At 39.6% G+C, this 24457-nt stretch overlaps 2 protein-coding genes across 2 annotated transcripts; both read left to right on the top strand.

Annotated features, from left to right (window-relative positions):
* The first annotated feature begins 1678 nt into the window (after positions 1-1678).
* Positions 1679-11798, top strand: LOC144657360 (proteasomal ATPase-associated factor 1-like). Its single transcript, XM_078517707.1, has 12 exons — positions 1679-2161; positions 2750-2790; positions 3680-3795; positions 4512-4601; positions 5488-5586; positions 6209-6359; positions 6703-6747; positions 7933-8082; positions 8614-8705; positions 9522-9637; positions 10325-10410; positions 11408-11798. The coding sequence occupies exons 1-12, from the start codon at positions 2091-2093 to the stop codon at positions 11602-11604; spliced, it is 1254 nt and encodes a 417-aa protein (XP_078373833.1). The 5' UTR covers positions 1679-2090; the 3' UTR covers positions 11605-11798.
* Positions 11799-15161: 3363 nt separating this feature from the next.
* LOC144657383 (putative caffeoyl-CoA O-methyltransferase 2) lies at positions 15162-23382 on the top strand. The gene is made up of 6 exons (XM_078517733.1): positions 15162-15431; positions 18544-18649; positions 19002-19126; positions 19527-19581; positions 21809-21942; positions 23075-23382. The coding sequence occupies exons 1-6, from the start codon at positions 15225-15227 to the stop codon at positions 23231-23233; spliced, it is 786 nt and encodes a 261-aa protein (XP_078373859.1). The 5' UTR covers positions 15162-15224; the 3' UTR covers positions 23234-23382.
* Positions 23383-24457: the final 1075 nt, after the last annotated feature.

Genomic DNA, 24457 nt, shown 5'->3' with positions numbered 1-24457 from the left:
GAAAAATTGACTACAACTTGGAAATGAACTTTTGGCCTGATATATTATAATGATAACTGGACCACTCTTGTGTGGCTAATTTATTTATAACAAATATTAAAAGTAGTCGTAGCTTTGAATATGTGGCCTCAGTGACAAGATCCTGAAAAAAAAACTGTCTGGTCCAGACTAACCTGTTTGAATAAATTTCTCTATACAGTAAGAAATAAATAAATATTACGGATTACCATTAGCCGATTATTCAAATGAATTATCAAAGAGCTGAATTTATTCAAACAGAAGTGCGACGGGAAGTTTGCAATCTGTTGTGAAACTAAAACTTCGGCAAAACGTCTGAAACTAATAACGTGAGCAGCCCCCCTAAATTCCACTCTTGCGTAAGTTATCATAATAACCTTAATCCCATGCCATTCTGTTCTTTTGTGCAACCCATGTGTTGAATTGCAAGATGTTTTCCAACGGCAGAATGACGTTGCTCATTGATGCGTCGATTTATCAGTTAATTTTTATAATACTTAAAAAAGTGCCCGACACTTACATCAACGCATCGACAAGTATCATTATTCTGCGCGTCGGGAAACTTCTCGCAACGCCACAAAAAAGCACAGTTTCCAGACCATTATTCTGCTTCTACTGTGATTTTAGACATGGTGTGTTCACACTAACATATAACAACGATAAAGCGTGTGTTAGCGTGACCTTACCTGGTTACCGTATTTTCTCGATTTAACGCCCCCGGCGTTTATTTCAAACTTAGCCCGAAAGAACCAGCGTTTTTTTTTATTCCAGGAGTTTGTTCAAGCCCTATGTTTCTAAGAAATATTTTATTCATTATTTTTGACAGCTATATATAAAGACATTATTTTTAAAGCATATTTAACCTTAAATTATTATCTAAGGGGTTTATTTTCAAATACAGATTGGAGACCCGGCGTTTATTCGGGGTCCGGCGTTTGATCGAGAAAATACGGTATGTCCGGTGTGTGTCAGTGTGCACAGGCAAACTGTGGCACAAACATGTCAAACGGTTGGTTCTAAAAGAGTTTTTCTTTAATAAAAGTATTTTGACACGCTACAAAGCTTTGGTACCTTGGACACGCTATAACAGAACGTCACAGGTCCATCCGGTGAATTGGTCATTTGTCAAAGCTATGATCTTGTGACCTTTGGCCTTCGCATTAAGCCGGAAAAATCAAAGCACGGTGTATCTTTCACAACTTGCGGATGTGGTAATTACTTAAAATAAACGTATAGTCTAAATAGTTCCGACGAAAAAACTAATAGGCTAAATAGTCGATGGGAGATGAAAACTCTAAGGAGAGTAAACTCACTCATAAACTCCCATCCTCGTTTGGCCCGGGCTTAAAGGATAATTATGAGGAGTGGATCCACTCTGAGAATCAGTAGCCTGCGTATTAAGTCCGTCGGCGAACCAGCGTCCAAAAACTTGTTCCGGTGCCCCGCGTGACTATGCTGGGGTTTAGTTCGGCTGCAACGCAGGCTAAGAATCGGAAAAGGAGGTGTAAATACGGTCAAATACGAGCGCCAAAAGTGCTACACTACTTCGTTGAGGGCAGATTTGAAAAAATGAATTTTGTATTACAATGAGTCATTTCCTTTCGAATGTCTCATAGGGGAAGTTACGCCCCCCACCCCTCCCCCAACCCTCCTTCAGATGAAGAAGGAAAGAAGAAGTCATCGTATTCAATGCCAGAAACATTTATAGTCCACCCAGCTCAAGCAGATATACCGAACGCAAAATATTACAACGAGTGTCTGTACGCTACGAGGACCTATTCTTTTTCCCCGCGAAATGTTGCAAGTGACTGGATCTCTAGTTTCTAGTCTCCAAACGGCCACAATAAAGATGGCGGACGAAATGGCGGGTAACTCTTTGACTTGAAGAGATTCCTTCAGAAATAGATGCTATGGTATACTCACGGCAAACTTAACTTCCAAGTAATGCTTTTATCTAAATTTTGAATGTATCAAGAAGGTCTCGTATTTTAAACCCGTGGCAGATTTGTAAATAGAGCCATTTGAATATTGTCTGAGATTTATCTGATTCAGTATAAAAGCTTTTGGCCCTGATGGAGGGAGAAATTAACATCGTTGAAATTCCCAAGTTGAATATACAGTGGGATTGGAAGGAAGCCTTAAGGTATGTTGAAATATTTTGGTGAGGTAGCATCTGAAAGTTTGTGGTCTGAGATTTGCTATTTAAAAACTTTACAGCTGTATATATTCGAGTAAGTTAATTGACTGTTTAATTAGTTAATTAATCATTTAATTAATTAATTAATTAATGGAGAGGTTCAAAGGAGTCTGAAAACCCCGCCTTCCTTATTATGCAATGTTGTGAATGTTTTTTTTTTTTTTTTTTTTTTTTTTTTTTTTTTTTTTTTTTTTTCAGTTTCCAGGAATGTAGCTAAGAAAACACTAAGCCAGCTCATCAACAAGCCCAGGTGGCTTTCCTGGCATTGGCAGCTCTAAAAGTTTACCCAAGTCTTTGCTTTCATGTAAAATTTCAGCCGGACTTAAGTTCTCTTTCAGCTGGTGAAATTAGCCAGCAGTCGGCCCTTAGCGACATCCCTGATTATCTCCAGGTTCCCTCCACCTTGGGAATCATACCCCCACCCCCACCCCCACCCCCCCTCTTGCTCCCTTTTTTCCCAGGTTCCCACCCCCTCCCCTCACTCATGACGACTTATTAAGTAGCTAACTAATATGTTTTTTTTACTTTGTGTAGAAACCCTGGTGGAAAAGCTTGGATCTCTTGCTCACGAATCAGTATGTAATAAATAATTTGTTTTTTCTGTTCCATTTTACAATATTATTGCTGTAAGCTCTATCAATCCCCCAAGATTTGTTTCATTTTACGTCACCAGGACTGTCACTAAGGGCCGGGGACAGGGGAATTCTTTCATCTTTTATGAGTTTTAGTCCCGGAAACAAAACCACTAGCAAGCTAATTAAGCCTAGCCAGCTTAACACCAGAAAGAAGTTTGTCCTCAATCTAGTCTTTTATTTTCCCCGCCTACTTGTTAGTGACAACCCTGCACCATTATGAGGGGTGCTCAATAGAGAAGGGGGCTTGTTTGAGACTGGGGCATATTACAAATCATATATCATTCAGGGTACATATAAAAGAAATAGAGTGAACTTTTTAATGTTATAGTGCTGTCTGGTAACAAGTTGTTTGCAAAATAGCAACAATAATAAGTAAATGTGATGAATGAATGTCAATATATCTTTAAAAGGATGCCATTTACCATTAGACTCACTTGCTCTAGCTTGCTGCCTTGCTTACTTACTTGCTGTCTCTATATCTCTTACCCACTCATTCTTTTTTAGTAACTCACTCGGATCCCTTGCTCTCTAGCTCACTGACTCACTCCCTTTTGGCTGACCGATCCAGGACTGTGTATTTGGCTGCCAGTCTACCATTCCATAAAAAGTTTGCTAGTCTTATTAAAGTCACAACGTTACCTTAACCCCAACCATGCCAATCTCATTTTCACAACCCTTTTGAGTGATAAACATCAATTTTTTTAATCTTTGTTTCCAATTATTAAAAAAACATGACTAACTTAAACTAAGATATGCATATGTAATATGTGCCACTACCAGAGTATAAACTGAGCTTGGAAGTAAACTGATTAATTGACATATTATTTAGATCAACCCACAATCTATGGAGAGCTTGTCAAGGCACGTGATAGTGAAGACAATGTTGATCCCAACTCCTTAACTATTGAAGCATCTGATGGATTCTCAGTAACAAATGTTGACAAGGTAAGAAAACAGACCATGACCTCACTGACTGAGTGGGAGGGGTGCATGGGAAAATCTTTTGCTCATTAGACAAGGTCCTTCCAGAATGACTCAGACTGACAAATATTTTCCCAACTGGCCAAACCAAACTCAGTTAGTTATTTAGTATTTTATCATACAATCATGTCTCAGTGAATGTATTGGAATTGCGTGTTATTGTACTGAATGAATTGTTCTTGTGTGCAATTTGACTGGATGGCTTTTTCCAGAATGGCTCACATCAACCCATCTAGCCAAATATATACCAGCTTGCGGCATTGTTTTCTATAGGACTATATCAGCAAGGCTGTACAATAAATTTGTGTGATAATTTTTTTGCAAATAATTTATCCTTTTTATTTAAGCATCATCTCAGTATTATTGCAGACGTTTTCAGTGATATGCAAACTCTGAAATTCAAAATCCAACTAACGATTGCAGTTTTCACTGCTGTCAATCATAATTATGGCAACAGCCAAGGAACCATTTAATTACAGAAACAAACAAAATTAATCACCGAAATCTACCAATCACATCTGACAGATGACTGTGACCTTTTGACCCAGTTGTTTCACAAGAGGTCCGGTAACTTAAGATGATTGATGGCAGCAAAAAGATTGAATTTCAGAGTTTGCATATCACTGAAAACTGCGATAAATTTAACTGTAAGAATGTTTAGTTATTTCTTCCACTTTCAGACTGGTCTCACACTATCATTATCAGCAGAGGGATGTTCTACAAAGTTTGTTTCACCAAGAGCTGCTTTCACAAATCTTCACAAGAAAAGTGTAAGTTAATGGTACTACATTCATTTGGAATCCTGGTTTTTCAAACCTCCAACGGAAATGATTCAAGAAATCAGGAGTTGAGAAATAAAGGATAAAATTGGGGTGTTTGACCAAGTACAACCCTCCAAGTTAAGACCATTTTAGTCGCCATGGGGACTTAAATTTTGGAGCTGGGGACTACATTGGAACAGAAGTCGCTAACCTTGGGACTAAAATAAAAAGAAGGATTGAAAGCGTGAGCTTAATTTAGCAACTAAAATTTTTCACTGGCGACTAAACTAGAGCAGTTGGTGGCCAAATGGCCACTAAGGAAAAAAAAATAAACTTGGAGGGTTGATGTGAAGCAAATCCATTCCCAAGAGAAAATGACTTCTGGTTTAAGTTACTTGGAGGTTTAAGAAATTGAGGGTTCCATTGTTTTCAAAATAGACTCTGTACTGTAGAGATGTGTTTGTTTGGTTCACTGTAAAGGCGTTTATTTTTTTTTTTTTTTTTTTGCTTTTTTCCCCTTTTTTTCCTTTTTTTCTTTTACTTCGTTATATTCCTATAATAAGGTAATAAAAATATGAATAAAGTACAAGTTGTCAGCGGTGTTAAAGAATAGATAGAAAGCTTGAATTAATGATGAGTTCTGTCCTAAGCTTGATAAATTGTGAATTCTGTAATATATATATCCAGGCTTTCACATCTTTCACAATTATGAAAATAAAACCAAAAGCCATGACAGCAGCAAATCTGAAAATTTTCAGTTCTGTGATTGCCTTTGCATAATGGTAATTCGTTTTTATTTATTCCTTGAGCAGTAAACTGACATTGCTGCTGTAACATCAAGTTAATAAAATCACATACTTTAGAATGTTTTGATGGCAATCTATCTTCCTTTCAGATTCGCTGCATAGATGTATCACCTGGAGGGGGACTGGGTGTGTCTAGTGGAGATGATGGTACTCTCCTTGTTTGGGACACCAGTAATGGTGTTGTAAGGGTATGACTAAATAGATAATTGTGTTTCTATGGGCTTTCACATCTCTTTCTTACACTTATGAAAGCATAATTTATCATCAGTATTATTTTCTTTCTACAACATGATCTTTGCATTTTACACCTCATGAAGAGACCAAAGTTTTATAATCTTTCTGTAGTCATATTCGGCTGGCTATCATGACAATATTATTATGCCTAAATTTCCAGCTTGATTTGCATCTTTATTTTATTTTTCAAATTTTGGTTGTTTTGTTTGTTTTTAGTATCTTGTTCATTAAGGATCATTGAAGAGGACCAAATTTACAGTTTACTCATAAATATTAAGAAAAAAACTGAAGTGACTAATAAATCATTGTGTGATTCAGGGCAGAAAAAGTGCTTTCTGATAGTTTGAGATATATAGTGGAGTTATTGACCTGTTAGGCTAGAGACAGCCTTCTAATCACTTTTTTATCATAAACTTTAGAAGGTAGTGTGGGAGACAGCAAATCTGAGAATTACCTATAACAGTCACTGGAATAATATATAATTTGTTAGAACTCTCAACACTGAGCTGGTACTGACACTCAAGTAACATCCTGGTCTTTGAGGTTCACTAGCTGTCTTTACAATGTTTTTCACAGCATGATCTTCAAGGTCACATATCAGATGTAAACACTTGTAAGTTTTTCCCATCAGGGAAAGTTGTCCTTAGTGGTGGAGCTGATTTGCGACTAAAAATCTGGTCAGCTGAAGATGGAAGCTGTCCTGTGACATTAAAAGGCCATACAGGAGGTAAGACATTCCTATTTATCAGCATCCCATGATATGGAGACCAGTTTACTAGTGGAAGGAAGTATTGCTTTGTAGTACTTAAGGCCATTCTTGCAAAAATCATTTTTTTTCGAAAACTTTTTTACCACGCTGAGATTATGAGCTACTCAAGTCAGAAATGCAAAAAATGAGGGACCACCGGATTCATTATAGAGATGTCCAAAAAGTATGCATTTGAGCTAAGTGGCCCATCAGGCCAGAATGCACATGAACAATTTGCAGAAATTGCTACCTGCTTGAGTTTACACTGACCTGTTTTTGCCTGTCAGTTGATTACCTTAAATACTGTTCTAATATTTTGCAGGAATTGTTGATACAGCAATAGTTGATAAAGGAAGGAATGTTTTGTGTAAGTATGCTTTGTGTATGTGTCTTGCCTACGTGTTCTGATGGTCAGGAGGTTATTATGAAGCAATGTACACCCTCCCCAATGGCTCACTCAACTTTCAGGTTCTTCCATCTCCATTTTGTGTTTGCATCATCCAGGCTTACAATAAGTCCCTTATTGTCTTGGCATCCTCAAGCATTGCCAATTTAAGGGAAAGGAGAGGCTGGTTTCAGTCTTTATTAGGCCATGTAAACCAGCTTATGCATCTTTTTTTGCACAAATGTGTAAAGTGTTTGTATCCCGGGGGGGGGGGGGGGGTAATCTCATATGTGGCCTATATAGGTATGTGCCGCCCGATAGGGTATAGTTTTTGATCCCATATGTGGCCTATATAGGTATGTGCCGCCCGATAGGGTATGGTTTTTGAGGTTCTCGGTCCTTAAATAGGGTATCATTTTTGCTCCTTTTGGCAATGAGTTCCCGGTATGATCCTTAGATAGGGTACCTAAATTCTATAAGCTAAAATAAACGCCCAGCTAAACCAAAAAAGGTATCTTAAAACTGAATTTTCTGTTCAGGTATTAGTAAAGCGATTTTATAAAGATTTGTGTCTTGTCGTGCGCAGATAGCCGTTATTTGGGTCGTCATGGAACGCTTCTCCTCGCCTTGAATAGGGTGTCATTTTTCGGTTTTGGGCCTTAAAAAGGGTATCAATTTTCGCTTTCTTTATCCTTAAATAGGGTCAGGGTTTAAGAACCTTGGCGGCACACCCCTATCCGAAATTTATGGGAGTACCCCCACCAGGGTTTGTATATACAAAGCACAGTAGACATATTGTTTTTGGTAACTACATTTTTGATTTTCACTTTAGTAACTGTTGATTTCATAGTCACTTGAAAAGGAAACATTTTTCAAAGTTAACATAAGTTTAACATTTTTAAGTACTGATATTGATGGGCCCTGGTACAAAATAACACCTTGCTGGATGGCAAGCAATGCACTGGAACATGCAAAACAAAGCGGCTTCAACCAGTCATGCTTGACTTTCCTTTGTTTTGAATGTCCCAGACTGCATTGCTTGCCCTCCAGCATGTACCATGTGACCATAAGGGCCATTGGACCTATCAACACTTGAACCCTACATCACATGACAGCGGTGACATCCAGGAGATAAGCATTAAGCATGTTCTCGTTTTGTTATGTCAGCATGTTCTAGAGATGGAACTGCTCGTTTGTGGGATTGTGGAGAAGCCACGTGTATAGCAGTTGTGTCCAAAAACGACTGTCCAATAAATTCATGTGCACTGGCAGAGCTTCAAGGAATGGAGAACATATCAGCAGCAGACAATCAAACTAGTAAGATGGTGTTAGCTATATTAATTCAAAGACCTTATTGAGCAGTGTTCTTTTTCTCGTCTAAAAAGACAATTCCACTTCTTTCAAGATTGTGGCAAGTGCTTATTGTGTGGTTATTAAACAGGGAGAAGAGAAACCAAATTCGACCTTTGTAAATATTAAAATGTTCGATTTGTTTCGTAGCGCTTGTCATACGTTATCTGATCTTTTTGTTTACGCGACGGTTTAACCAGCGGGAATCCTGTTGCGCTTGGCGTAGCCATAGGTTTAATGACCGTGGGCGCCACAAGATCGTTACGCAGTATGAAAAGAGACTTCGTGCCTCGCACGGAAAGCTTCGGGCAACGAACGGACGGAAACCCACTGTGATTACGCAACAGGCTATTGAAAGAGTTTCCCGACAAGCGCTACGAAATAGATCAAACATTTTTAATTTAATATTCACAAAGGTCGAATCGGGCTCCTCTGCTCCATGCGGTTATTATAAGAAGGTAAGATTTTAAATTAATTTTGTGGTATTCAAATTCCAAGGTGAGCGTGAAGTTGGAACTAAAGGAAAATTACTCCTGCTTGCAAAGGAAGACGGCTTTCTTGATGGTGTTGATGTATATAATAGGAATAAGGTACACAGTGTTTTTATTTTCTTTTGTGAAAAATATTTCTCTCAAGACTCTAATATATGTCCAGAAGTATATTTTTTAGCTTTACTGTGTACTAACAAATTTATTGTCTAAGCAACATTTTTGTTCAAGAACTTGACCAATAAGCTGGCCTTCAAATTTCCTGCGGACCAGTATGGTGTCGATTTAAACTTTTCATCTTGTTTTCCTGTTTAATGTTTTGGAGATGTAAAGACTATTTCATTCGAGTTTATTTTACAAACAAACCATGGCAGTTTCACTTTGCCTATTCGTCCCGTGAGCCATAAACTAGACCTTTTTATGTTCGGTCAACTCAGGTAGGTGGTTTGGGAACTTGAAGCATTTTTTTTTAAAATCGAAAGCCGAAAAACAAGGGGTGTGGAGATGGACGCAAAATTCTGCATAACGGAGAAATCAAATATAAAAATCAACAGTTTTTTCAAATGGATAGACTTTTCGCGCTAAAATGCACCATTTTGAAAATGGGGCAAACGTTTCGCAAAAACAGAGTTGGTATAGGAATTTTTGGGATATCGATGTTAAATAACTTTCATTACAGTGAATTTCTGCGTTATTTATGATTAATGAATCGTGAACTAAAGATATTAGGTAAGTTATTTTACTGATGAAAACTGAGGGACGTGGCCTGGGTGGAAAATCTTGAATCGTGTATTTAGTTTTCCATACATTTCTCTACAAAACCGTTCCGTTGTCTACGGAAAAATTTATAGACAAGTGTATGAAAAAGGCAAAAAGGTCTTCTATTCTACTATTTTTTTCTGCTTCAATGCTATTTAGGTTTTTCAGTTCAAGTGCCCGTCAGCTGTGAATTGCTGTGCATTTTTGTCGGAACATGAAGTTGTGGGTGGAACGGAAGATGGATGCTTGTGGATTTTAGACGTAAGGTCGCCAAGGTAGGTTATTAAAAGGACTATGAAGGATATCGATTGATAATCATTGACAGGGAAGGGATAGGAAAACGTAAACATTGATATTACTTTTCACTGAGCCAGCTGCCACGTCAATAAACAGGCTAATAAAAACTAAAGTTCTGGGGATTGCGTTCAGGTATCTGGGCTATCTTTGTGAGCAGTAATTACGGGACAAACCAATGCAAAGGAACGGTTTTAAAATAGGCTAGCGTTAACAACTTTTACAAAAACAAAAACCAAGAAACGTCCAGCTTTACTACTTACCCTTTTAAACTAATTATTCTAATTTTAATCTCATGCCCGTCTATTTCTTATAGTTCTTTGGTAACGCTCCAGTTACGAGTAGATCAGATGTTTGACTGAAAGAGAAAAGCTGTGAATACACAATCCCAGTGCTTCCTCAGCTGTGTTTAGTCTCCCAGACTTTCCATAACTCATAAGAAAACAAAAACAAAACACCCGCCCTAATCTCAGACGCCAAAGTACTTCCGAAAATACGCCCCTCGAATGCAAGCCCATGGGCTTATTATATTTAGATATAGCTCTTAAAGAAAGGTATAGCTTTTCCTCCCCGCATATATGTCCAAAATTAGTGATGTAAGTTAAAGTAGCTGGGTAGATAAGAGAGCACAGAACATTTTATAGCGGTGTGTGTCTGTTTTTTGTTAGTTTTCCTGCTGGTATATTTCGTCGTTCAGCTTCGCCCGTGCTTTCTCTATCAACCCTTGACAATCGCGGATTTCTAGCTTCTACTGGTGAGTTGAAAAAACTGTGTTGCATATCCGGATCGACAAAGAGCCGGCATTTTGTATTTAGAGCTCAAGTTTTACACAGAAGGTGGTGGCAGAAGTAACTGAACAGTAAACAGGGAAGGAGCATACTCAGGATCCATAAGAGTCCTGCGGGCGTTTAGCCTGGCCTTGGGCAAGACACTTGACTCTCAAAATGTGTCTCTCCACGTAGGAGTATACATGGGTACTAGCGGACTATTTGGCAAACCTGACAAGAACTGAAGAGTAACCTGTAAGGAGAATCTCATATGCATGTTAGGGACGGGGATGCTTGTCGTTTCGCCTAATGGTGTAAATAACGGATTTGGTCTCACTTAGGGTGTTCAGTACAGAAATCCCGGCAATATTTTTAAAGCGTCAAGGTCTCATTTAGGGTTACACGTGAAGAAATAAAAAATACCATCATACGGTCTGGACCGATCAGTGAAAAATGGTATCTTAGGTTCAAAAAAGCTTGAGCCACGCCCAGATCGAGGGTCTCAATGGGGTTAACCGTTAGCCGTAAAACGGCCAAAAATTTAGCCGTAAGGCGTAAAAAATGGAAATTTTAACCGTTAGCCGTAAAATGTGTTAACCGTAGAAATCGTTCAGTGATTATAAATACCAAACTAGTTCACTTCATCGTCCCAAAAATAGTCCAAAGACCTAAAATACGTTTTTCAATAAGGAAATTGATTTTTAACTATTAAAAACAATGAAAATTAACTTTTAACTTTTGTTAACCGTATGGAAACCGTACCACCACCCCATTGAGACCCTCCAGATTAGACAATTCAAATTTTTTGACGAGCATCACCGCCCCTTTCATATTGGAGCCCCTCGAGAGTAGCAATACTTCTTATCACCGTATCCTACAAAAAGATTTATTGGAAAGATTTATCTTAACTTTACATGCAAACCAGCTATTTTCTCGGCTTTACAATGTATAAATTGATTCCGTCAATATCTTTCCATTTTACAGGAGATGGTTCCTGTTTCTATTGGACTGCAGAACTGTTGAGTCAAGGAAGAAGAGGCGAAGTCACTAGCTGGGAGTTGATTGGGCCCAACTGTGACCCAGTTTATAGCATTTGTCGATCTGCTAATACGGTGTACTCTGCTTGTCGGGACGCGACCATTAGAAAATATGTGTTCAAACAGTCTGAACTGTCCAGTTGAGTTCACAGCTCCCTGAAGAATTCAACAGCAATCAACCTTTGTGGTTAACGGGCAAAGCGCTTAGAGCGCCGCATTTAATGCTAACGAGGTCTGTGAAATAGCGAGGCAGACCGATCAATGTTTTTTTTTATAAGGAATGCTCTCATAAATAAACTCGAAAACTTAGCGTACAAAAGTGAACAAAGCTTTGCTCCCTTATGCGCGAGTGGTGATGCTGCGAAAATAAGCCTGCTGGCAGGCTAGATTTTTGCACTTGTCATTTGTTAATATCTCAAAAGATTTCAATTGCGCAAATGTCGGACGATCTGACTTGTGGTGAATTTAAGTGGACTTTTGAGTGAACGCCGATTAACTTTGCTAGATGCAGCGACACTATGCTTTACACTTTGTTTATGACGAGCACCAATCAGGGGAGCAGGGATGGCGCAGTGGTAACAGCGCTCGCCTCCCACGGCGTCATATGTGGGTTGAGTTTGTTGTTGGTACTCGTCCTTGCTCCGAGGCTGTTTCTCCGGGTTCTCCGGTTTTCCTCCCTCCACGAAAAACCAACACTTCCTTACTAGTTCCAACTCGATCAAAAATACACGGCCCCACAAGTTTATAGCTCTTATCCTCACCGTGTCGATATAAGGGTAATTTATTTATTTCTGCCTTGTTTCAACAAAAGGTGCCCGGCCGGCTGACGGAAAAGCTTGACATTCGCCAACAACCACCCTCCCTCCTCCCTCCCCCTGAGGTCCCCTGGTTAGACCAGGGGGCTAGGTGGTGTGCCTAGCAAACCCCGGTGACAGCCAAGCTGCCACAGGACTGAAGCTGGCTGCCAAACACAAGACAATCACCATTAAAATACCATGACAGTGCTGTGACTGGCAAAGTCTGGTGAAAATGACACAAACCCTCCGATCATCACACTCTTCACGCCTTAACCCTGTCAAATTCCACCTTAAGTCGTATGGGTCTTGAGCTTTTGCTGTTTCATCGCCTGAACTCTGGAACAGTCTACCTCTTTTTATCCGCTCATGTGACAATTTAAGTTCTTTTAAATCAAAACTCAAAACTTATCTTTTCCAAAAAACTTATTACTCTTAGCGATTTTTACTTTTTATTACTTTTAATGCACATTTTAAATTTTTAAGATTTATTCAGCTAATTTTAACGAATTTTTATCGATTTTATTATATTGTGATTTTAGTGTTTTTTTTTTCCTTATTTTTTTTTTAACATACAGTATTTGTAAAGCGCCTAGAGCAGGATAGGCTCTATAAAAATGTTTATTATTATTATTATTATTATTATTATTATTATTATTATTATTATTATTATTATTATTATTACTATTACTATTAAAAAAAACTCTACTATGCACACTCCCCTAGCAAGCCAGCAATTCAGCCCCTGACCCTGGGCTCCCTAGGGCTGCTAGCTCTACCACTCAGCTACCGGGCACAAGCTTCCAAGACGTTGCTCCACCACCACCCCCCCCCCCCCCCCTCAATTTTTTCTCGCGGGACTGCCTTGAATTGTCAGGTACTTTTAATCAGTGAACGCTTTCGGCAATTCTACTTTTCAAGAAAACCTTAATCTAGAAACTGCAAAACTCCACGAAAATTAACCTTTTGATTTGTGATCTACACACAAAACGGAAAAAACGACACCTTTTTTGTCGATTTTGTTCGTGTTTAGAAAACCTGAAGTAAGTGCCAATTTTTTCAGATAAAGTGGACTGTTTTTAGGATTTCTCTCGAATATTGCTTAAGTCGATATTCTCAAGTTATTTTTAGAATTCCCTTATCGCGAAAAATTCAAAACGAGAAATTTCTCGAGTTTTTTCAGCTTTTCGCTGTTCACATCAAAGCAAGAAAATGTCGACTTTTTCCCGCTTTCTCAATTTAGCCTCCTTGATGGACAGCTGTCAAAGAATGGCGTGCATTGAAACGCTTGCACCTCTTTCTCTTTTTCCCGCCATTTTTTTTTTCTGTATTTAAATTTGGCACCATGGAGTATAAAAGATAAAGTAATGTTGACATAATAAGAAGTCAAGTTAAAGCAAAAAGAACATATACGAAGAACGGCAATTTATTTAAGGAGAAATTTCCAAAAGTACGAAGAGACTTCCCAGAAAGTTGAAGACCTAAGCCTCATCACTTTTTCATTCATCTTAATCTTAACGCAGTTCGCCATCTTCACAGCTACAGAAGAAGTGGCACAAAAATGCACAAGCCCCACAATCCGTACAAGCATTTTCATAGTGAAGAAATTATTCAACATGACACGAGCGTGGGACAAAGAAAAGATTTGAGTCCCCGACGGGAATCGAACCCATGGCCTCCCAGATACCGGTTGGGCGCTCTAACCAACTGAGCTACGAGAGACTCGTTGTGAGCTTAGGCCATTCACTAGGTTGATATGTGACACGCGTCCTGCATACTGCTAGGATCAGCAATGTCGAAATCATCTAATGTGTAGTAAATAATAAAGATAACAAAGAAAAAAATCTGAGTCCCGTCGGGGACTCAGATTTTTTCTTTGTCCCACGCTCGTGTCATGTTGAATAATTTCTTCACTATTTATCACCGAGCTTGAAATTTACCATCTTTATTATTTACTAAGCATTTTCATTTCAAGCCTTTTTTGACAGCTGTCAATCAAAAAGGCGAAATTGATAAAGCGGAAAAACGTCGACATTTTTTCGTTTTGATGAGAACGTCGAAAAGCTGAAAAAACTCGAGAAATTTTTCGGTTTGACTTTTTCGCGATAAGTGAATCAACACAACTACTTGAGAATATTGACTTTAGCAATACCCGAGAGAAATCCTAAAAATAGTCCACTTTATCTGAAAGAACTGGCACTTATTTCAGGATTTTTAAAACACAAGTGAAATCGACAAAAAAGGTGTCGTTTTTTCGTGTTGCGTGTAAATCACAATTCAAAAAGTTAATTTTCGTGGAATTTTGCAGTTTCTAGATCAAGGTTTTATTGAAAAGTAGAATTGCCGAAAGCGTTCACTGATTACTTTTGCTTTCCAAGTTTTCGTCGCTTTGAAAACCCATCGTCGTATATAAATTACTCTGTGTTGTTGTGAGTACAGGAGCTACACGATTTCCTTCCGTTCGGGAATAACACGTTTAACTACATCGTTGGGGCTAGGGGTAATGTTCCTGTAGAGTGTTCTATTGTTCTCTCGAAGGGTAGCGAGTCATTCATGTCAGACCTTCAATCATTGACAAAAGTGTTGACACCCATTGTCAATTTACGCCCTTTTTTATTGTTATATGGACCAATTTCATCCTAAAATATAATTTGCCCCTACTTTTGTCAAAGATTGTTGCCAAAGCTGCTACCCAGCAGGACTCCATAGGCGCTGAGTTGATTTATTATGAGTTTAAAGCTTAATTCAAAACCAATTATTGAAAAATGTATTTCGATCAACGCTGCTGTAGCTCATTTCGATAAGTTTTTTATTCCGCTAACAAGCCCCTCTCCCCTGGATATAAGTCCTCCCCCACCCTGGAGTTTTCATTGTGCCATGTATTGATACGAATGTGTTGGAATGTCACATGATCTCTAAGAAAGTTTCAATTCATAGGCGCTGAGTGTAGTGAAAATAAACGTCGGAGCGATGTCATTTTTGGGCGAAAACAAGTTATTATTTGGAGCTGTAGGGATTGCACTATCATCTGTAGCAGCAGGATTTGTTGTTGGTAGGGTCTTTGGACGTAGGAGCGATCAACACTTAGACTGGAAAACCTTTAAAGACAGCCTCATCAATAAGTACGTCACAGAATATGGAATCCGCGAGCCCTTACCACTCACAAAACTAAGACAGGTAAGAGCTTATTGCAGTCAATTTATTGTATGGTTAAATTTGGTACAACGAGCTCTATGACAAAATAACTGTATCGCCAAATAAATACAGTTCCCCATTTAATATATACCGCGAACATAAACGGCAGTCGCGATAGAACGACATTCCGATAGATCTCGGGTCCGGATCTCGGTTTTTTTCTCATATATGGCCAACGATACAGTACGATGATTTAAAAACAGTACCATAAACTTGCACTCATTACACCAGCATAAACAACTATTGAAAAAAAATGATTTAAATCATCATACAAATGCGAAATAAAAATGCGTGTGTACGAACGCGTGGCGAGGACAAAAGCGTCTGCGTGACGTGCTTGCCGGGTAATGAAGTAAATTAAAATTCCCGTTTCAAAATCCCTGTTTGATACCCCAGAAATACACACGCATGCAACTCCGCCTTTTTTCAAGCCAGCCTTTTTATAGGGGAAAACAACATACCAGAGCGAGCGTCCAAACAGAAACGAAATTTTCTCCCTTTGAACGGTCTCCTTCGCAGCTTTGATTTTGGTCGTCACGCAACGGTGGTGGAGGGAGCATTGCGTGATGAACTCAAACAACAGCTGCGAAGAAGACTTGGTGCTTATTAATGGCCATTAACAACAGCTGGATAAAAGTTAAACCTCCCCCACGTCCACTTCCACTGGCCAGCTGTACCTTGCATACACCACAAAGGGGCCTTTTATAAACCGATAAACATATTTTTTAGCAGATGGCTAATCCAACTGAATCAAAGCCTTTACGGAGTACGCTTGGATAATTTCTGCTTGTCAACTGACCTATTAACTGATCGTACTGTCAGCATTCTTTGTGACAATTACCTACAAGCTCGTATTTTCATACTACAGTCAACTCTCTAAAACGGACACTTACAGGACCAGCTCCAACTGTCTGTCTTAGAGAGGTGTCCGTCTTATAGGGCGTTTAGTTACAGTAAAATGACTGAAAAACGGCAGGGACGGGACCAATACCAGGTGTCCGTCTTATGGAGGTGTCCATCTTATAGAGGTGTCCGTTGAGAGAGTTGACTGTATGCTCCTGTAGATGTCATTTTTTATCCAGTAACTGGGTCAGTTAGTCTGCCAAAATAAACCATGCGTGAATACTGAAATAAAACATTTAATGTCCATAAGGCATTGGAGTATGGAGGAAGCCTCAGTATAATTTATACTTATTAATAGATTCAATTTTAAAATTTGTGAAATTTTTGTTTTCATGGTTATTTAATTTGGTTCATTGGGAAAAAGGGGAGCCGGGACCGAGTCGACGTGACCTGCCTCTCGTAATTTGTCCCACAAAAACTGCAACCCTGTTGGAAAAAACACATATTGTTACCGTAAATTAAAGTTATAAGTCGTATAAAGTGAAGAAACTGTATTTCTCTTGTAGCCTCCCCTCTAGTGGGGGACTAACGCCCCATCCCAAACTCCAGCATAACTTAAATACCTTAATGTCTAGAATAACATTGATTTTTTGTTCTAGCTAGGCTTGTACTAGCCTGAATTTAAGACATCCCTCTGTGCTCACCTGCTTGCCAGAAGGGACGTCTAAACACATCTGGGCCTAATGCCCGTCCAGTGACGTCACTGCACTTTGGTTTTAATTCATGCGGAAAAGTTTCTGTCGAGACCATAAAATTGTGAAAGAAAAATCGCTTCAATAAAGGATTACAGGGTATAAAATTGTTTTAAAAGTAAACTATTGAAAACTTGAGACAAATGAATGAGATTTTAATCGACTGCAGGCTATATATATTCTTTTACGGAACTGATTTAATCTGAACTGATTTGCCTTATCTAGCGATCAAAATATAATATGTTACGCAGCGGACAAATACAACACACTTGTGTAAATGAATCAATTTAGACGGTTACAAAGGCATCAAGAAACGGAATTCAATACAAAAATATCCTACTTCACCATGGGCACTGAGTTCAGAAATCATGGGTTCATCGAGGCTGCAGGACATAAGCGTCAAGCGGCTTTGTTGACAAAACAAGAATACGTATAAATTTGGCAAAACACTGCATGTCGAAGCGACGAATGCCGTCAACTTAAACCTACCAATTTCCATTACTTTTCTTCATCCGTAGGTAAACTAATAAAGTAATAAACTCAAGGTAAATGACTAATAAATTCATTTCTGGGAAGGTAAACTCTTTCGAACTCTTTCCAAACGTTTTCAAATTACAATCCTCGCGCGGTAAAATTCAGTCATAATTTCACATAATTATGCAAATAATTTTTAAATCAACCAATCAAAATCACTACCCGGTTTTCGGGTAGTGACGTCACTGGACGGCATTAGGCCCAGATGTGTTCAGACGTCCCTTCTGGCAAGTAGGCAAGCACAGAGTGATGTCTGAAAATCAGGCTAGGCTTGTACACCATTTCAACCATTGACGGATATAATATACAAAATGGGACTATATAGATGATTCCTAAGTTTGACCATGAAAATACCGTATTTTCTCAATTAAACGCCCCCGGCGTTATTTCAAACAAGCAGGCACTGTAGATCCGGTGTTTATTTAAGTGGTGCAGTTTACTCGAGCAAAATGTTTATTAAACAATTGGTTTTTAATTATTGTTTGTGACATGACTGTATATTGCCATCATACCTAAAGCATATTACACCTCGAATAAATACCTGAAAGGCTAACTTACCACTCTACCTTCAAGCTTACTGCCCATCATGCCTGTGTCGCACATAGGGCAGTCGTTTATTCGGGGCCTGGCGTTTAATCAAGAAAATTGGTATGTGACCTGTAGGCATGTTCAGGGATCTTTGGAAGAGTCCCATTCATCATCATCCGTCCTCATTGCGCCATGGGATGCAAAGGACTCATTAGGCCCGCCCCTTTTTTAGCAAGAAAAGTTTATCGTCACTTCAGCCCCTTCTCCCCACTTCGTTAGTTGTTGCACCCATCATGGATAATAACCGAATTATTTTGCAGGGTATAACATTGCTTGGGACTTGAGACCCGGGGAGGGGAAGAAGGAAGAATTTTGGTAACTGGGCCATGGAGACTATTAATTGTTTAATAGCATGTTATGCTACTGATCTTTAATAGGCAACACTGAATCATCCAGACTATGAAATGATTGCTAGTGCTGATGAAGTTCAACTGATTAGATTGTTGTTGCAGTTGCTCAAAGCCAAAAAGGTTATAGAAATAGGTAAGATAACATCATGGCTTTTAACGACATGTCAGTTTTGCCAAAGCATATGGTCTATTTCTGTTGTTTTTGTTGCTAGTGATGGTGTTTTTTTTAGCTCCTTCTTTTTCCCTCTTGTTTCTTTTGTTGTTGTAGTGTTGCTTTTATTTTCACTCCATGTGGCAGCTGGCTAGTCCAGCCCTGATTGCCCTGAGAGGTTTTTTTTTTTTTTTTTTCCTAATGTCTTCCTGGCCTGCCTGGCCTCCTCAGCTGCAGTGGTGCTATAAAATAAAAACCACATGCTGATTTTCCGAGAGTAAAAAAGGAATGTCACCATCATGAAAATTGCTATTTTCACCGTGTTTCGTTTCAGGTGCTTATACTGGCTACAATACCCTAAGTATGGCCATGACACTTCCCCCAGATGGCAAGGTTGTGGCATGTGACATAACAGACGAGTTCATGCAAGAAGTGCAGAGCATGAACTTTTTCAAAGAGGTAAAATGAACCACATCTCCAGCAAATGTGAAGGTAGGCTGCACCCTGCAGCCATTAGCTGAACGGTTTGCTCTCTTTGCAAGTAAAAACCAACACGGGGTAAGACTTCTTCCACCACGTTATTTGAGTGGTCAAAATTAAGTCACGTGATACATATGAGATGCAGACTTTCTGCAGTGCCCTGGGTACTGGAGGTGTTTTTTTTTTTCTTGTACGTGAGACTTGACTCACAAAGAAAGTAAATTCCTTAGCGTTAATGGCACATACTTTGTTGTAAATTGGCCGAACACAATAAGAGCAGAGTTCTACGTAACTTACACATACCAATCGCAATCACTATTACAATGCTTTATCTGAATTTACAATTTTTTTTAAGGCTAGTTTCGTTTTTATTATTCAGGCAGGTGTTGAGTCAAAGATAGATTTAAAGCTGCAATCTGCTATCACCACTTTAGGTAAGAGCTAATAAAAGTGAAGGTATTTACTCTCAGTGAACACTACCAGATGAATTGTTGCCTCGCATCATTGCTTTGGTAGCTTTTGGTGTTGAGATTTACCAGTCGCAGTATTACAGCAAGTCGCAAGCGATTGCATGTGAGAAGGGCCGTATTAAAACTAGCAAGAGACAAGGCGAGACACTTGCCTCATCTGGATTTTAACCCAAAATTAAAAACAAAATGCTTTTAAATAATAAAGATAAGATGTTCTACATGACACGAGCATGGGACAAAGAAAAATTCTGAGTCCCCGACGGGAATCGAACCCATGGCCTCCCAGATACCGGTTGGGCGCTCTAACCAACTGAGCTACGAGAGACTCGTTGTGAGCTGGGCCATTTTACTAGGTTGATATGTGACACGCGTCCTGCATACTGCTAGGATCAGCAATGTCGAATTCATCAAGTTTTGTAGTAAATAATAAAGATGGTAAATTTTAAGCTCGGTAATAAATAATAAAGATAAGATGTTCTACATGACACGAGCATGGGACAAAGAAAAATTCTGAGTCCCCGACGGGAATCGAACCCATGGCCTCCCAGATACCGGTTGGGCGCTCTAACCAACTGAGCTACGAGAGACTCGTTGTGAGCTGGGCCATTTTACTAGGTTGATATGTGACACGCGTCCTGCATACTGCTAGGATCAGCAATGTCAGCGTGTCACATATCAACCTAGTAAAATGGCCCAGCTCACAACGAGTCTCTCGTAGCTCAGTTGGTTAGAGCGCCCAACCGGTATCTGGGAGGCCATGGGTTCGATTCCCGTCGGGGACTCAGAATTTTTCTTTGTCCCATGCTCGTGTCATGTAGAAGATCTTATCTTTATTATTTATTACCGAGCTTAAAATTTACCATCTTTATTATTTACTAAAATGCTTTTAGTTAGGAAAATAATCCCCATTTGAACGAAGTTGATTTTTTCAAAAGAAATACGTTTTGAAAATGCTGTTGATAGCGTTTCAGGGTTTTTAGATTTCAAAATTTTTTGAGGTGCATTCCCCACATCCCTCTAGTTTCTCCTACTTTTGACGATCGCAGATTTTGCCTTGTCTATACAGAAAGCCTGGCTACAGCTCTGTGAATAAAACCCTTAATTTCTCAAACCCCACAATAACTCGAACCAGAAGTCGTTTTCCCTGAATTGGCTTCATTTATTCGAACACTGCCATTTTACTGATTTTACCCTCGAGTTAATATCAAGCCAATATTCGTTCCCCTAGGAGGTTCGAGAAATAGAAACTTAGTCTGTTCAAGTCAAATTTTACGGTAAAAAGAAGCGAAGTTTTTTGAACTAACTAGAAGAGCTACCTGACCTGATGCCGCCTAGGAGTATAAATAAGTACCAGTGAAATATTAGGGCAACCTGACACATGCTAAGGCAGGGACCACACAGGAAGAATTTGGGGGGGGGGGGGGGCTTAAAGTCAAGCGCGGAAGCGTAAGCCAGCTGGGGGGGGGGGGTCAAGAAGCATGCTCCTCCATTAAAATTTGGATTTCAATTTTTCTTAGATACAGAAAATGCATTTCAATTAAAAATTTAAACGTTAAGCGCTTACAGAAATTTTGTAAAAGTATTGCTTAAAACGGCAAAACGTTGTGATAAAAAGACGTTTTTCACTATTTTGAAGTACCCGCAACTGAGATGTTACCAGAACGAATGAAAACAGAAAAGACAATTTCACTTTTATTGTTAGAAAATGAATTACCTTTAGCATGAGTTCGAAACAAACACTATTGTCTTATAAACTTAGCCCATTTGGTTCGGATCGAAACTGACCAATGATGAAAAAGGACTTTTGTCATGAGAAGTCCATTCGCCCTTAAAAAGCCAGTTTTTAATAAAGGGAATGATCCTGTAGTAGCCTAACATTTTTTTAACTATAACTGAAAGCTTTTAGACAATTGTCCGCATTTACTTGTTTCTTTGTATCTAAGTTGAAGGCGAGTCTATTTTCGCAACAGTATTTGGTGTTACTTTCGTCCTTTAGAAATTAAAATCACTAACTTGGCGTCCAGAATCGAATTTTCGTTTTTTTTTTTTTTAATTCATTATAATGTTTTCCTTGTTACTGAAAAAAGTGTGGGGGGGGGGGGGGCATAGCCCCCGTAGCCCCTCCCTCTCCGTGGTCTCTGTAAGGAAGTCTGTGTTTAGGTGTTGTAAAAATGTTGTGTTTGTATTTCAGATGAACTGTTGGCTGCAGGAGAAGCTGAGAGTTTTGACCTGGTTTTTATCGATGCTGAAAAGACTTTATATGACCAGTTCTACGAAAAATCGTTACCGCTCCTTCGTAAGGGCGGGCTTATTGTTATCGACAATGTAAGTGATGAAACAAACCGTTGGTTATTCACAGTAATAAGAAAGTAATCATGAATTGCTTTGGGTTTTGCTTTACTGCACCTTCTATTTGGTTTGATAAATCGTACCTACCCAACCATTCAAATGCAAAAACCAAACTTAATCACGGTGTTTTCACGCTCGTTTTCCCGCGCCTGGCACCAGCTATGTCTATTTTTTTCAGTTCTGATTAGATCAAGAGGTTGTTGTATTTGTAGTGATTGTCCATTGTGTTTGTTTTGGGACTTGTACTTACACACTCATGCCTTCGCGGACACACATCCACCAGCACATAAAACACACACTACTGAAACATCAACCGACACACTACTGACGCGTAAACCGACACATCACCGACACACTACCGACGCATCAACCGACACATCACCGACACACTACCGATGTGTAAACCGACACACTACCGACGCGTAACACACTACCGACGTATCAACCAACACATCGCCGACCCACTATTGACGTATCAACCGACATATCACCGACACACTACCAACGTATCAACCGACACATCACCGACGCCTCGACAGACACTTCACCGACACACTACCGACGCATCAACCGACACATCAACCGACACATCACCGACACACTACCGACGCCTCGACAGACATTCACCGACACACTTCCGACGCCTCGACCGACACGTCACCGACATACTACCGACACATCGACCGACACATCACCGACACTACCGACGCATCAATGGACACGTCACCGACACACTTCCGACGCCTCGACCGACACCTCACCGACACACTACTGACGCATCGACGACCAACACATCACTAACACACTTCCGACGCATCAACCGACACATCACCGACGCATCAACCGACACATCACCGACACACTACCGACGCATCGACCGACACTTCACCGACACACTACCAACGCATCGACCGACACATCACTGAACGACACGCCACCAACGCGAAAACTGACACATCACCGACACAATTCTAAAGCGTAAACCGACACACTTTCAACGCATCAACCGACACACTTTCGATCCATAAAGCCACACAACACGCGTAAAAATTTATCACTTCAATTCAATCCATGGTATTTACCAATCTTTATTTCTCTCTATTTGCAGGCTTTGTGGGGTCGCAGGGTTTGCGACTCTGAAAAAAGAGTTTCAGACGAAGAAACAAGAGCACTTCACAACTTGAACGTAAAAGTTCATGAAGACCCTCGTGTTGTGATGTGTCTGATTCCATTTGCAGATGGTGTTAACATAGCAATGAAGCTCTAAATTATTACAATTAAGTTATGTTTTGTATCCAATCCTTGTTGGAAATTCCTTAAAGAAGTATTGTGGGTTACGATAGATTTAATCTTAGTTAGGTGTCTCCTATTAGCAGTGGGGTCTCCTCACTGCTAATAATAAAGTTATTATTATTAGAGTTTGTCTGCTAGCCATGCAACGTTTTTACTTGCCGGAATGAGATCCCAGTCCGTCGCAGCTACCTCAACAATTTGCGAGTACGTATTTATATACTCGTGGCAGGAAAAAGGAATTAGTACTGTGAAAGTACCTCTATCTACAAGTTAAGTGTCTTGCTCAAGAGCGTAACACAAATTAAGACCTTCGGTCAGGATTTAAGTAGGGAAGGGCCGGGTTGAGCAAAAAAATATTTATGTTAGGGGCCGGAGTCAAAGATCTTAACCATAATGCCCTGATCTTTATTCAGCGAGAAGGCTTTTTTGCCCTACCTAATCTCTTAGCGGAGACAACCTTTTTCCACAAGGTCTAGAAAGGGAAAGCGTGTTTAATTATCACTACTGTTTGCCAACACTGCAAATGTGTTAAGTGCGCAGTGCGCTGAGGTATTCGTTAGCAATTAACCTTTTGTGGTTGACAGGCTAAGCGCTCAGGGCGGGGCCTGAGGGGGAGTCTGTTCGCAGGCTACATTTTATGCTAACGAGGTCTGTGAAATAGCGAGGTAGACTGATCAATTTTTTATAAGGAATGCTCTAATAAATAAACACGAAAACTTAGCGTACAAGAATAAAGAAAGCTTTGCTCCCCTACGCGCGAGAGTTGATGTACTTGTCATTTGTGAATATCCCAAAGGAACAATGGCGAAAAGATTTCAATTGCGCAAGTGTCGGACAATCTGACTTGTGGTGATTTCAACGCCGATTAACTTTGCTAGATGCAGCGACACTATGCTTTACACTTTCTTTATGACGAGCACCAATCAAAGGCGGACAGCTTTTCAGGTACTTTTGCTTTTAAGTTTTCGTCGCTTTGAAAACCCATTCGCATTGTCGTCTATAAATTACCCTTTGTTGTTGTAAACACAGGTGCTACACGATTCCCTTCCGTTCGGGAATAACACGTTCAAATACATCGTTGGGGCTAGGGGTAATGTTCCTGTAGAGTGTTCTATTGTTGTCTCGAAGGGTAGCGAGTCATTCAAATAAGACCTTGCAAAAGCTGCTACCCGACTCGACTTCATGGGCGCTACAGGGG

Source organism: Oculina patagonica, chromosome 6 (assembly GCF_052425735.1).
Source record: "Oculina patagonica isolate OP01 chromosome 6, crgOcupat, whole genome shotgun sequence".
In the NCBI taxonomy this organism is placed as follows: Eukaryota; Metazoa; Cnidaria; class Anthozoa; order Scleractinia; family Oculinidae; genus Oculina; species Oculina patagonica.
Note: the sequence above shows the minus strand (reverse complement) of the source record. Positions and strands in the feature narration are given on the sequence as shown.